The 14,070-nt window shown below is 57.1% G+C and overlaps 1 protein-coding gene and 1 pseudogene across 1 annotated transcript; both read left to right on the forward strand.

The window, feature by feature from the left end:
* The first annotated feature begins 193 nt into the window (after positions 1 to 193).
* Positions 194 to 7,524, forward strand: DHRS1 (dehydrogenase/reductase 1). The gene is made up of 9 exons (XM_002718103.5): positions 194 to 453; positions 760 to 933; positions 2,840 to 2,983; positions 3,127 to 3,206; positions 5,368 to 5,500; positions 5,841 to 5,987; positions 6,499 to 6,568; positions 6,909 to 6,989; positions 7,130 to 7,524. Exons 2-9 carry the CDS (start codon positions 784 to 786, stop codon positions 7,264 to 7,266), a joined length of 942 nt encoding a protein of 313 aa, XP_002718149.3. The 5' UTR covers positions 194 to 453; positions 760 to 783; the 3' UTR covers positions 7,267 to 7,524.
* A 1,539-nt stretch (positions 7,525 to 9,063) lies between these two features.
* On the forward strand, positions 9,064 to 13,031 carry LOC100350190 (actin-related protein 2/3 complex subunit 1B pseudogene; annotated as a pseudogene).
* The last annotated feature ends 1,039 nt before the right edge of the window (positions 13,032 to 14,070 follow it).

Consider the following 14,070-nt stretch of genomic DNA (forward strand, 5'->3'; position numbering starts at 1 on the left):
AGGCCGTCGCGCTCCGGACTCAGTGAGCTACGTCATAGTCCCGCGACGTCCTCGGGCGGATGGGGTGGGTGTGTCCCGACAGGTCGCCCCGCCCAAGACTCCGCCGCCGCCGCCGCCGCCGCCGCCGCCGCCGCCGCCGCCGCCGCCGCCGCCGCCGCCGCCGCCGCCGCCGCCGCCGCCGCCGCCGCCGCCGCCGCCGCCGCCGCCGCCGCCGCCGCCGCCGCCGCCGCCGCCGCTGCCGCTGAGAATCGATTCGGGCGGACCCGGAGACCTTGGAACCCCGCCTCCGCAATGCCAGCAGGATCGCGGCCAGCGGCAGGACTTTCAGCCCAGCCTCGCACTCTGCCCCGCACGTAATCACCTCGTTCCGCCCCTGCGGCCAGAATCGAAGTTCTCGAACTCGAGGTGTGGCTCGCTAGGCGGAGAGAACCCCAGAGGCGGCGCGGGTGGCAGGTAAGGGGCGCGAGCTCTCCGCACTGAGCTCAGGGTCTCCCTGCTTCGCTGTCACCCCGGTCGCCCGGACTGCGTGGGGCAAGCCCTGCGGGGCTGCTCTGCTGCATCCCTGCACCCGTTAGCCCCGCTTAGTCGCAGTAGGTTCCCCGTCCGGGACAGCTGCCAGCCCCGTCTTCGCTCTCCGGGCCTCTCGGAAGGGACAGTCAGCCTTGACTTTTCCTCTCCCCTCCGCCCGTGCCGTTAGCGGGATCCCGCCTCCGCACAGCCTCCGCAGGCTTCCGTCAGAGCAAGGCCTTGCTTCCACAGGTGTTCCCTCCTTGCCTGGGAGCCATGGCACCTCCCATGAAGGGCCAAGTGTGTGTGGTGACCGGTGCCTCCAGGGGGATTGGCCGTGGCATCGCCCTGCAGCTCTGCCAAGCGGGGGCCACGGTCTACATCACTGGCCGGCATCTGGACACCCTGCAGGCCACTGCTCAGGAGGTGAGTGGCTGCCTGAGAGTCCTCCCCATTCACCGCTTGTCTAACCCATTCCTGACGCCATAATATTCCTCAACAGAGCGTGAATATGTACTCACAGTGGAGTACATGAACCCCATAAACACAAGGGCACTTCAGAAAGCTCGTGGAAAATAGGACTAAAAGATAAGTTTATATTGGTACAAATTGAAATCCATGTGTAGTGTTTGCGTAGGGGACACTTTCCATGAACTTGTTTGAAGATCTCTCATATGCATGAATTTCCAAATACTGTGCAAAACCAAAATAAACATCTTTTAATTCCATTTTCCCCTGAGCTTTTCAGAGTACCCTCATCAGCTGGTCATGAAGACAGTCCCTTGAAAAAACTGAGAGCTCCAGGGATTGGGAATTGCACTAAGGGGTTGAGGACCTGTGCTTGCCTCTCTTTGGGGCACAGCTTTATTGATCTGTACATTTCCACTCGACTTTTCTACTGGATTTCTGTTCAGTTGAACACCTATGATTTGGACAAAAGCACTGGGGCTGCCAAATTAATAGGAAGTCATCCCCCACAGGAAGTCAGATGCAGAAGCCACGCATTTCAGTGTGACGTGGCGTGGGAAGTGACTGGAGATGTGCAGCGTTCTCCAGGGGCACGGCGAGGGTGGAATATGGAGATGACGGGAGCAGCTGGGGAAGGTGTTCTAGAGGGGGTGGTTCATGAATTGAGCCTTGGAAGGTAGGAGTCAGGTAAGGGGATTAGGGAAAGCACTCTGCAGAGGAGGGCGCGTACGTAGCGAGCGATGGTGACAGAGTGGATGTTGAGAGCTAAGTCAAGGGACGTGTGGTGGGGGAGGGGCTGGAGAGGAAACTGGGGGTCTTAGGTGACCCTGGTAGAGAACTTCAGCTTTATTCTCTACGAGATGCTGATACAGTTAAAAGGTTTTTTGTTTGTTTGTTTTTATTTTAATTTTTTTTATTTTTTGACAGGCAGAGTGGACAGTGAGAGAGAGAGAGAGAGACAGAGGGAAAGGTCTTCCTTTTCCATTGGTTCACCCCACAATGGCCACTGCGGCTGGCGCGCTGCGCTGATCCAAAGGCAGGAGCCAGGTGCTTCTCCTGGTCTCCCATGGGGTGCAGGGCCCAAGCACTTGGGCCATCCTCCACTGCACTCCCGGGCCACAGCAGAGAGCTGGCCTGGAAGAGGGGCAACGGGGACAGAATCCAGCGCCCCAGTTAGAAGATTTTAAACAGATTTCTGTTTGAAGTCATTCGTGATGGCTGGGTTATGAAGAGTTAATTTAAGGCAGAAAGAGTGGGGGTCAGCTGAGCGTTTAGGAGCTGTTGCAGTAGTTCAGGCAAGGGCGTGAAAGGCTAGGACCCAGAACACGGATGTGAGGAATGGGAGGATTATTCTGGAATAGGGTGCTCTTCCGCTGCAGTGGGATGAAAGGGACACATTTATAGAGGGTGAGGCAAAATGGGAAGTACAAGTGGTGCGTGCTTGATGGCTTGGATTTCTTCGGTTCGCAAGCAGGAGCTCCAGTGAGAGTAAGAGGACTGGGACCCAGGAGAGTGGAGCCAAGGCCATGAGAGATGGACTTGACCAAGGACAAGGACAAGCGGAGCTACTTGGTCCTCAGAGCAGGCTCTGTGCCTTATTTGCCTCTTACCTCAGCTCACAGAGTACAATGTCATATACATGACAGCCACTTGGTTTCAGCCTTGAAATGTTACGATTGAAATCTCCAGCCCGCCTTGTTTGTGATAGTGCATCCTAGCATGGCTGAAGCTTCCCAAACAGACACCAGAGGGCAGTACAGGCCACCGTGTGTCCTCATCTGCTGGCCCGGATCCCTGCCATTGCCTTCTCAGTTCCAAGTCCCCAGTGTGGGGCTGTGAGTGCCTATGCCCTGTCGCTCCCCAGGCACAAGCCCTCGGGGGCCGGTGTGTACCCGTGGTATGCGATTCCAGCCAGGAGAGTGAAGTGCGGAGCCTGTTTGAGCAAGTGAATCGGGAACAGCAGGGGCGTCTGGATGTGCTGGTCAACAACGCCTACGCTGGGGTTCAGGTACCCTTTGACCTTTGATCCCAACCCCACATTCCAGGCCTCTCCTGGTCCCAACTCATATCCCATCCACTTCCTGCCTGCCTTCTTCCTCATACCTTCCTGCCTTCAGATCATCCAAGTGATTCCCTCCCTGTGCATTCTAGCCCATCCTGAACGCCAGGAATAAGGCATTCTGGGAAAGCCCCGCCTCCATCTGGGATGATATCAACAATGTTGGACTCAGGTGGGTGCTCCCTTTTCCCCACTATCAGGGCCCAGGCGTCCTCACACCCAAGCCTTTCCCTACATGGCCCTCCATCTCCTTCCAGCTTCCCCCATCTGTCTCTTTCTCTTCCTTTCTATCCTATTTGTCAGATCGCTGCAAAAGTTCCCTTCAAGTGAGGCTCCACCTGAGAAGGACAACTTTTGCCACATTTCTCTCTGTACTTGTTCTCTGAACAAGCCCTTGGCCTCTGCCTGACCAAATGCAAGATCCGAAGGGAGCTTCCCCTCTAGGGATGTACACAGCTTGTCCGTACTTTGACAAGTGATTGCAGGGTGGCCTCGCTTCTAAGTCAAGAGCAGGTTAAAAAAAAGGGTCAACCCAAGCCCTCCCTCCCCCTCCTTAGCCTCTGCATCCTCGCTGCAGACCCACAAGCAAGGGCCCTCCCAGGTCAGAGTGGGAAGGCAGGGGTGTCCCAGGGTCACCCGTACATCTGGCATGGGAGTGAGATAAGACCCAGCGGTTAGAATTGCCTACAGGGTATGCAGCAGTTATGTCTCTGTGGGTTACTGTTGGAACAGTGTCACCCTGTCAGACCATGAGGCCACACCTGATGCGTGTGATTGGTTACCTGTGAGAGTAACCAAGAGATTGTCTGCAGATCTGTGGCTGTGGCACGTGCAACACCCGCTGCTCCAGTTCCCAGCCCAGTGGTAAGCCCAGAGACAGGACTAGAGTGTAGCTGGTGATTTCCCAAGTGGGAGAGCAGGGAGGACAGAGGGGCACAGCCAGCCCAGAGGCAACTAAGGAGAAGCCAAAGAGCTCAAAACTTGCCAGTGCCCATACCCATAGCCCTTCAGAGAGAAGCCCCACACCCCTTAAAAAAAAGCGTTCTTTATTTGAAAGGTTGAGTGGCAGAGGAGGGGTGACAGAGACAGAGAAAGAGGTCTTCCATCTGCTGCTTCACTCCCCAAATGGCTGCAACACCCAGTGCTGTGCCAGGCTGAAGCCAGGGGCCCAGAACTCCATCTGGCTCTTCCACATGGGCCGCAGGGGTCCAAGTACTTGGGGCATCTTCTGCTGCCTTCCCAGGTGCATTAGCAGGGAGCTGGCTCAGAAGCAGAGTAGCTGGGACATGAGCTGGAGCCCGTATGGGATGCCAGTACTGCAAGCAGCAGCTTAACCCACTGCGCTAAGGTCAGCCCTAAGGAGGCTCCTTTCACACCCTCATCTTTTGCTGCTCAGGGTTTTGAGCCTGAGGCGGAGGCTCCAGACAGGACCCCAGCCCCAGCCCCAGCCCCTGGGCCCTGATGAGTTCTGCAGCCTCTTGACATCTCACCTGCACCTCCTCTCACCTTCCCCCCCACCCCACGCCCCCCCGTAAACTTCCTGCTTTGGCTCTCTGCATGACCTTGGGCCGGGCTTTCCTTGTGAAATTATAACTCAGTCCAGGTCTCCAATGTGGGTGGCAGGGACCCAGCTACCTGAGCTGTCACTGCTGCCTCCCAGGGTCCCCATTTGCAGGAAGCTGGAATCTGGAGTGGAGCTGGGACCCAAACCCAGACACTCAGATGTGGGGTGTAGGCGTCTTAACCACCAGGCCAGATGCCTGCCCTGTACAGTTTAATGTGGGTGATGGCATAGGTGAGGGAGAAAATCCCACTCACCTACAAGATGTTGTTATCCTTTTCTCACAGTTTCCCTGGCTGTCATATGTTCGTCATTCTCATTGAGCTTTATTTTGTCAGTTCCTCCAAAAAGTCTTCCTGTGATCTAGCTCCAATTGACTAAATTTACACAGAACTGATGTTTTACATGCCAATCCTTCTTTGGACAGTCTGCCCAGCACTTGTTTTTCCAGGTAGACCTTATACAGTTTTAAAGTGTTTAGCCCCTGAACTATGTTATGTTAGCATTGCTATTGAGCCAAAGCCTCTTTCTTCCACTGCATCCACTAATGATTGCCGTTTCCCATCTGTGAGTGGTTAATTTTACCAATTTTCCCTTGAGAGTGTGACTTCAAGCCCCTTGGTTACTCTGGTCTGCAACCACCCCCTCGCCCCCTTCTCTGTGCTGCACCCCCCAGCTGACTGCAGCCACTAGAGGGCGCAGGAAGCTGCCGGGTGCTGCAGCCTCCAGGCCAGCACTCACGTGCTTCCTTCTTCCCTGCCCCACTTTCTAGAGGCCACTACCTGTGCTCGGTGTACGGGGCACGGCTGATGGTCCCAGCTGGCCGGGGGCTCATCGTGGTCATCTCCTCTATTGGGGGCCTGCAGTATTTGTTCAACGTCCCCTACGGCGTGGGCAAAGCCGCGGTGAGGACCCAGGACATGGGTTGGGGAAGTATAGGACAGTGACAGTACCTAGAGCTCAAGAAGCGCAGTCCCTGGTGGTCAGAAGGGTGAGGCTGGCTGGCCCTCACCTCTCCCGCTGCCCCATCACTAACAGTTCCTTTGCTTGAGTGCCCTTCACTGCCAGTGTGGGCATCACACACACACACATGCACGCACGCACACGCGTCCAGAGGCAAGCGGGCAGCTGAGATGTCAGGGCTCCTGGGAAGGACAGGGCTGGGACAGGGAGGGCGGGGTGGCGGGGAGAGGGGTGACAACATGCGGTGCCCTGGCTCTCATCCCGCCCTCCATCCCTCCACAGTGCGACAGGCTGGCTGCTGACTGTGCCCACGAGCTGCGGCGCCACGGGGTCAGCTACGTGTCTCTGTGGCCAGGGTTGGTGCAGACAGAGCTGCTGAAGGAGCACATGGCAAAAGGGGAGCACACTGAGGACTCCATGTTTAAAGAGGTTGGCAGGGGAGGGCGAGGGAAGCAGGGAGTACCAGGGAATGGGCCTTTCCATGCTCAGAAACGAAGCAGGAAGTCCCAGGAGCTCGTGGACTTACCGTGGCAGCACAGGGCTCAACACCGTACACACAGCCGTCTCCTTCCTCCTGTAGGCGAGACGCGAACTCTGCCTCACAGGTGCCAAAACCACGACTCGGAGAGGTCAAGAAGCTTGCTCAAGGTCCCATGTGTTCTTAGGCAAAAGGCTGTGTCACTCTGCAGCCCGTGCACTTGCCCCTGCCGTGAGCCAGCCTAGAAGGGCCAGATCCTCATTGCCACTACCAGGTGCTTCCACCTAGAGGCAGTGGGTTCTGGTGCTGATCAGAGCAGGGGGCAGGGGCTGGCGCCTCCCTGCAGGCCCTGCGTAAGGTCTCTGGCACCTCCTTCTCCTGGACCAGAAGCTGAAAGGGGGGACGAGATCCGGGCAGTGCTTTGAGAAACTAACCTTTCACTTCTCCGCCCCTGTGTTTCAGCTCAAATCACGCTTCTCATCTGGAGAAACCACAGAAATGAGCGGCAAATGTGTGGTGGCTTTGGCAACAGGTGAAGAGATTGGGGGCGACTGGTAACAAGAAAGGGCCTGGAGGCTCTGCAGGCTGGGGGCAGCCAGTGCCCAGCTCTGGTTCAGGAGGTGGTGGAGGACTGTGCCCTTCTCTCTCTGGCTTTTGGAAAAGGCCTTGACTGTTGCTCCTTTGGAGGCCCGAAGAGTAGAGTCAGGGTTCTCTCAGTTGGAGGTTTGGGAGCCTTAGGAACTGACTCCTGGGAGGTGCTGTCCAGCGCTTTCCTAGCAACACAAAGAGTTCCCTAGGGCTCCTGAGCCTGCCTCAGTGGGGCCCTGGCCGGCTCCTGGGCTTGCCATCTCCAGCTGTGTGTGTGCCCACAGACCCCAACATCCTGAGCCTGAGTGGAAAGGTGCTGCCCTCCTGTGACCTTGCTCGGCGCTATGGCCTCCGGGACGTGGATGGTAAGAGCCCTGGCCCGGCGCCAGCCTTGCCTGCCCCTCCTCCTGTTCCTTGTTCCCGCCTTCTCTGTCAGCCCCTTCAGCCAAGTCGTGAGGGTAGAGGAGTAGGAAACTCCAATCCTCCTCCTCCTGTGTGTCCCCAGGCCGTCCTGTCCAAGACTATTTGTCTGTGAGCTCTGTTTTCTCACATGTCCCCGGCCTGGGCTGGCTGGCCTCCTACCTGCCCGGCTTCCTCCGCATGCCCAAGTGGATCATCACCCTCTACGCTAGCAAGTTCTGACCCTCCTGGCCTGACATCACAGCTCTGCTCCTCTCCCGCTGCTTGGGGGGTTGGGCCTATCCCAGTGGAATAAAGCAGGCTTTCTGGCCTACCCATGCCCTTGATACGGAGAGAAGGCCCCTGGTGTGTGTGTGGTGGGTTCTGAAGGCCTTTGTAGGTCCTTCCTAGTGCCTTGGTTTTCATTGTTCCTACATTTTGCTTTTTGCTTCATTATTGACAAGTTCTCTAGGGGTTAATAAAGATCTCATTTCTCCTTCAGTGTGTTTTTGCTTTTTTTAAAAAGATTTATTTATGTATTTGAAAAGCCATGTTACAGAGAGAGAGAGAGAGAGAGAGAGAGAGGTCTTCCATCTGCTGGTTCACTCCCGAAATGGCTGCAACGGCTGGAGCTGGGCTGATCTGAAGCCAGGATCCAGGAGCTTCTTCTGGATCTCCCACATGGTGTAGGGGCCCAAGGACTTGGGCCATCTTCTACTGTTTTCCCAGGCCATAGCAGAGAGCTGGATCGGAAATGGAGCAGTCGAGACTCGAACCGGTGCCCATGTAAGATGCCAATGCTATAGGTCGGGGCTTTAACCCACTGTACCACAATGCCAGCCCTGTTTTTACTTTTTGTCTTTTAATTGGAAAGGCAGAGAGAACCCTCATCTGCTGGTTCACTCCCCAAGCCAAGGTTGGGAGCCAAAGCCAGGAGCCTGGGTCTCATGTGGGTGGCAGGAATCCAAATACTTGAGCAGTCCTCTGTTGCCTGCCAGTGCGCACATCAGCAGGAAGCTGAGTCAGGAGCGAAGGAGCCAGGACTGAAACCTGGGGGCGCGGGCGTCCCCAGTAGCATCCTGACTGCTGTGTCAAGTGCCTGCCCTCCACAGTGTGTTTTTGAGCACTGGTTCTGTGCTATGCAAAGTGTTAAGTGTTGGGAGAAAGACTCTGAGATGAGTCCAAATGTGGAGGTTCTCAAGGGGCTGTGTCCTTTGGTGTAGGCCCCTTTTCTCCAGACCTCCCTGCTCTTCCCACAGGGCCCATGTCCCTGCCTCAGCTGATCCGCAGGCCGCCCTCCAAGCAGAGAGGCCAGGTCTCCCAATCTCACCCCAATTTTCCACTCCCTCGTTCCACCACCTCTTTGGGGCTGCCTGCTGCCTCCCTGCCAGGCCTCATCTCTGAGGAGGGGCCAGTCCCGTGAGGGTGGATCCCTTGTTTGTGATTTCCTGGAACTCAGGAAGAAGGTACTGCCTGAATCTGAGGGAGGGGCAGCTGACGGCACAGACCCAGTCTCATTCTTCCTCTCATCGTTTCTGCATAAAAGCAACTCAGGACTGCGTGAGCCCTGGAGGGCTGCCTTGCCTTGTCCCAGCCTGAGGCGAGGCAGCAGGTGTGCTCCCAGGAGGAGCCAAGGGCTGTTCTGAGGAAGGCTTCTCACCAGCAGCCTGCGGGGCCATCCAGGGTGATGGCCTGGCTGCCGTGAATCAGAGGGGCAGGGACTGCTTCTCTTCTTCGAAATCTGCGGGGCGAGAGCCGAGGCTTCCCACGCTGGCCACGGTGTCGGCAGAAGCTGTAATCACCCTGTGGCTTGCTGGGGATAGCCCCCGGTGGCTGCTGGAGCAGCTCGCTGGCTTTTGAGCCCCTCTTCCAAGCCTGTGTTCAGCAACTTCAGGTTGCTGCTTAAAATCAGCCTGCGTCCCAGAAATCCACGAATGCTACCAAGAAGGGCGTTCTGAGAGAGAGAGATGGAGAGATCCATCTGGCTTACTGGCATGTGACTGGTATAGGGATCCTTGGAACCACATACCCAACCCCCCCATGGGCCAAGACACCAGCGGAGATAACGGTGATTAGATTTCTTCAACAGCCTCTCACCCCTGAGGCTGGGGAGGGGGCAGGGGAAGAACCACTGGCTCCCCCATGGCCTTACCGCCATCACTGGAAGTAATCTTTACGTGATGGCCTTGTCTCCTAAAGGCCCCGTGACACTGGGGGAAAGCACGTGGGCTTCAAAGTCCTAGAAACCTGTGTGCAAACCCTGACTTGACTACTGTGGGAATGAAAGGAAATGGTCCGTGTAAAGCATCAAGCCACATGCCACCTTTGAAATTGTGGGTTCTTTCTCTCAACAAGTAAATGTGGTGGCCTGCTCTGTACCCAGCACCACTGTCAGCTTTGGGAAAGAGCAGAGAACAAGCCAGACCAGGCCCCAGCCCACAGAAGACTTTCATACCAGCCATGGAGATCAGTCATCCAATCACCAAGGCAAGGTGGCTGGGCCCAGAGCTGTCCCTTCTCCTTCCCTCCACCGGCTCCCTGGCACCCTAACTCCTGAAGGCCTCGACACTGTCTGAGCTGTCACAGGAGGCACCTGGCCCCTCCAGCTGTTCCACTTTCTATCCCTACCGTGACTGCAGAAATCACTTTGCTGCTGCCCCTCCCCCACCCTTAGAGTTCCTGGTCCTCACCCACTGGGCTGGCCCATCTCCTGCACCTCCTCCCTGGGCCCTCTGCCTGTGCCTCTCAGACTCCCCACCCCTCCACTGCGCGTCCTGACCCCCAGCCCCTCACCTGCCCTCGAGCCTCCTCTCTGTCCTTCTGCCTGCCCCTGCCGGTCAGCAACGGCCTCGTCAATGCCCAGCCCTGGGAGGGAGGGGCGGGCAGGTGCAGGCAGGCCGTGAGACAAAGGTCCAGCTCCCAGAGTGCCTCCCGTCGTCATCATGAAACACTAAGACCAGGGTGGGAACTGAGGGCAACGGGAGGGTCGTGCACTGGAGCACAACCCTTGTTCCTTGCAGGTTCTGCTCCCTGGGGTGTGACAGCACTCAGATCCCCGCCTTGCTCTGTCAGACTGTGCCTCTCAGTGGTCATGGCACCCCTGTCCCTGCCCGACACCCCCCTCAGCCAGCCACACACACACCCTGAGTGCCCCCACTGAGGGCCTGCCCCCAGAGCCCAGGGGCCTCCAGTTGGATCAGGTTGACCTGGCCCCACATTGAGCTACAGAGGAGGCTAGATTTGCCCCAGGACGGGGCAGGGGCTGCAGCCGGGCACACACGACATCTTCTGCTAGGTGGTATCAAAGAAAACCACAGCCGGATACTGGTTAAAGCAGGAAAATCGTTATCAGGAGCACTGATGACGGCAGGGAAGGAACTGACGCCCACTCTGACGTGTGCAGAGGCAATCGGGGCGTATCGCAGGGAGAGCGAGGGCGGAGGAGCGGGGCTCAGGAGAGTCAGAGTCAGTGTGCCGAGGCCAGCTGTGGCTGTTAGCAGTTATCTGAGTTAGGATTCTGGGCCAGCTGGCACTGTGGCAGAGCTGGTGAAGCCACTGTCTGTGACACCAGCACCCCATCTGGGCGCCGGTTCAAATCCCGGCTGCTCCAATTCCATTCCCGCTCCCTGCTAGTGCACCTGGGAAACAGCAGCAGAAGATGGCCCAAGGCTGTGGGTCCTGTCGCTCCCCGTCTTCGTGGAGGAACGACACAGGACCCTGCGCTGTTCTTTCGTCTGCTTGGCCCTCCCCGGGTTTGCTGCTGGTTCTTCCCGGGTTGGCTACTATCCCTTCCACCTCCGTGGAAGGGCAGTTCCCCCTGGCCACTTTCCCCACTTCCGCAGGGGAGCGGCACACCGCCGGCCGGCTCTCTCGGGGGCTGCACAGGTGTTCCCCTTAGATGTTCCCCTTAGATGTTCCCGGTGCATGTTGTCTCTCTCCTCCTTTATAGTCCTCTTCCACCAATCCCAACTCGGCTGCCCACACGCCGAGTACGCTGCTTTCCAATCAGGAGCAAGTCCTACAGTTTATTGGTTGAACTGGAGGCAGCTGGGTAGAAGCTGTTTTCTCCTCTCCCAGCGCCATATTGTGGGAGAGCAGATGCATAGAATAAGTCTTAATTCCAGTAACTTAGTCTAGTCCGAGCTGCTCCCCACAGAGGAGAGCAGATGCATAGAATAAGTCTTAATTCCAGTAACTTAGTCTAGTCCAAGCTGCTCCCCACAGGTCCCTGCTACCCACGTGGGAGACCTGGCTGAAGCTCCTGGCTCCCGGTTTTGGGCTGGCCCACTGCTGGCCATTGAGGCCATCCAGTGAGTGAACCAGCAGATAGAAGATCTCTCTCTCCCTCGCGCTCTCTCTCTCTCTCTCTCTCTCTCTGTAACTTGGCCTTTTAACAAATAAATTAGTCTTAAAAAAAAAAAAAAGTAAGATTCTATCCTCCCACACAGACCCAGAAACAGAGTCCTCAACCTCCATGATTTCAATCCACAGGAAGTGCTCAGGTGCTCCAGAGCTGCTTCTGCTGCGAGAGATATGTGTTTACCATCGCAAGATCTCTCTCTCCGTGCTCTAACACAGGGAGGGCAGCAGAGCCTGCTCGTCACAGCCACTGCCCAGAGTCCACGGCCACGGCGCCCAGAGGAGCTGAGCGGCCGTGGCCTACCACAGCTTCCTGGTGGAGCCCATCAGCTGCCTGGAACAAGGACCGCACCCAGGTCACCATCTGCCCCAACAACCATGAGGTCCACATCTAGGAGAAGAGTGGGATCAAGTGGACCAAAGTGCATGAGCGTAAGGAGCACACGGGCAGGTGACAGGCATCGACTGGGCCCCTGAGAGTAACTGTATTGTGACCTGTGTGTGGCACCGCAACGCCTGCGCGTGGACGCTGAAGGAGTGCATCATCTTGCGTATCAACCGGCTGCATGCGCTGTGCCCCTAAAGAGAACAAGTTCACTGTGGGAAGCCACTTCCGGGTCTTCTCCATCTGCTGGTTGCAGCAGAATGACTGGTGGGTGTGCAGGCATATCAAGAAGCCGTCCACTCCACCGTCCTCAGCCTGGACTGGCACCCCAACAACGCGCTCCTGGCTGCCGGCTCCTGCGGTTTCAAGTGCTGCGTCTTCTCAGCCTATATCAAGGAGGAGGAGGAGCAGCCGGCGCCCACCCCCTGGGACTCCAAGATACGCTTTGGGGAGCTGATGTTTGAGTCCAGCAGCAGCTGCGGCTGGGTGCACGGCGTCTGCTTCTCGGCCAGTGGCAGCCCCGTGGCATGGCGTGGGTCAGCCACGACAGCACCGTGTGCCTGGCTGACATGGACAAGATGGCTGTGGCCACCCTGGCATCTGAGACGCTGCTACTGCCGCTGACCATCACCTTCATCACAGACAACAGTCTGGTGGCCGTGGGCCACGACTGCTTCCTGGTGCTGTTTACCTACGACGGCGGGCAGCTGGACCTGCCTAAGCGGAGCTCCCAGCACGACCTCACGGCCCACACGTGCTTCCAGAACCTCGACAAGAGGGCCAGCTCAGAGGGTGGCGCAGCCCCGGGGGCATGGACTCGCTGCACAAGAACCGCAGCAGCCAGATCTCGGTGCTCAGCGGGACAAGGCCAAGTGCTCGCAGTGCTGCGCGCTACAGGCATTGTTGGCGGCATGAAGACCTGGGGCATGAAGAGCCTGGAGTTGGCCTTGAAGGACGTGCAGATCAAGTGACCCATGAGGGATGCCACCTTCATCCCTGCTGCCTGGAATGGGGATAGTGAGGACGTCGGCAGGCTAGGAGTCGCTTTGCTGGAAGCTTCTAGGGTCACAGTGCAGGTTCCTACAGGGAACCTCAGAAGGGGATAAGGATGGGTGGGGACTTTCTTACCTACTTAAGAAATATGTGCCTTTTTCTGAAAGAAATGCTTTTGTTTACTGTCAGACAATGTCCCCAAAACACTGTGCTGGTCATGACCTGCTTCAAAATGTAGCAGCAATAAAAATGCAGCATGAACCAAAAAAAAGTGCAGAGTAGAACAAACCCTGGCTGCCTGAGTTTTCTCAAGGAGGCACTTGCAGGGGGCACTGGGGGTCAGCCTGGGCAAGCGCCCTTGCATGGCTCCACATCAAGCTAGCTGACCACTTGCTGGCGCAACCGCGTGGATGGAGCTGCCAGTGCAGAGTTCTGCAGTTCTCAGCAGGATCCTGCTGCCTGCGACGTAAGGGCCAGGGGTACTCAGCATTGGGCCAGCTTCAGGGAATGACCGGTTTACCTTGGCCAAGGCCCAGGTGCAGGTTCAGCTGGGAGAAAGGTCAAGGGATTACGGGCCTGCCCAGACTTGAATGCCAAAAGTGCAGAGGAATAGGAAGCTGCCTGTGTTTTGCTTGATGATAGGGAATCAGGGTGAGATACACTTTCTTAGGACCTTGGACACGGAGGAAGCCGCAAAGAATGCCAGGAAGCAGGCAGAGACAGGAGGTGGGGTTGGCTTTGGGCGCGTTCTGGGAGCAAGTACGAACACGTGCACCCCTTTCAGCAGGTGAGGAGGTCCTGGTTCCCCACGAACAAAGCTGGAGCAGGCATGCGCCTGGGCTCTCTCGAGGGCTTGGGCAAGACGGAGCGCAGGTGACAACTTGCTGGGGCCTTTTGCTGTCACTTCAGCCGCAGCAGAGCTGGCGAGGGTCTTAGTGCATCCGTCCTATGAGGTAAACTCGGGAAACGGTTGCTCAGAAAAGCTGAGTAACTCGCCCAGAGTTGGAAACCTTTACAGTGAAGAAGTCTGGATTCCACCTAATGTGTGCAGGTGCAGCTCTGAGTTCTTTTTCCTGCGTCATGCTGCTTGGCAGCCTTGTCCCTGGACTGGCTTGGGCTTTGGTCTGTCTTTTACCCTCTGCAGAGGGAGAGTGGGGCTGGGCAGAGTAGGGGAAGCGTTCCAAAGTTCACCCAGCTCAGGGCTTCCTGGCCTGATTCAGTCCTGCCTGTCCTTAACCTTGACCAGACATCCCCTCCTCTGCCCTGTGCTCAGCTGTCCGGGTCTCTGAAGCAGCACTCACCCCCTGACC

The sequence above is a fragment of the Oryctolagus cuniculus genome, chromosome 12 (assembly GCF_964237555.1).
Source record: "Oryctolagus cuniculus chromosome 12, mOryCun1.1, whole genome shotgun sequence".
Taxonomy (NCBI): Eukaryota; Metazoa; Chordata; class Mammalia; order Lagomorpha; family Leporidae; genus Oryctolagus; species Oryctolagus cuniculus.

Coding starts and splice junctions, on each gene's coding strand:
- DHRS1 (XM_002718103.5), top strand. CDS start 784: ATGGCACCTCCCATGAAGGGCCAAGTGTGTGTGGTGACCGGTGCCTCC. Junction 2,984..3,126: donor ACGCCTACGCTGGGGTTCAG/GTACCCTTTGAC, acceptor TGTGCATTCTAG/CCCATCCTGAACGCCAGGAA. Junction 6,990..7,129: donor TGGCCTCCGGGACGTGGATG/GTAAGAGCCCTG, acceptor GTGTGTCCCCAG/GCCGTCCTGTCCAAGACTAT.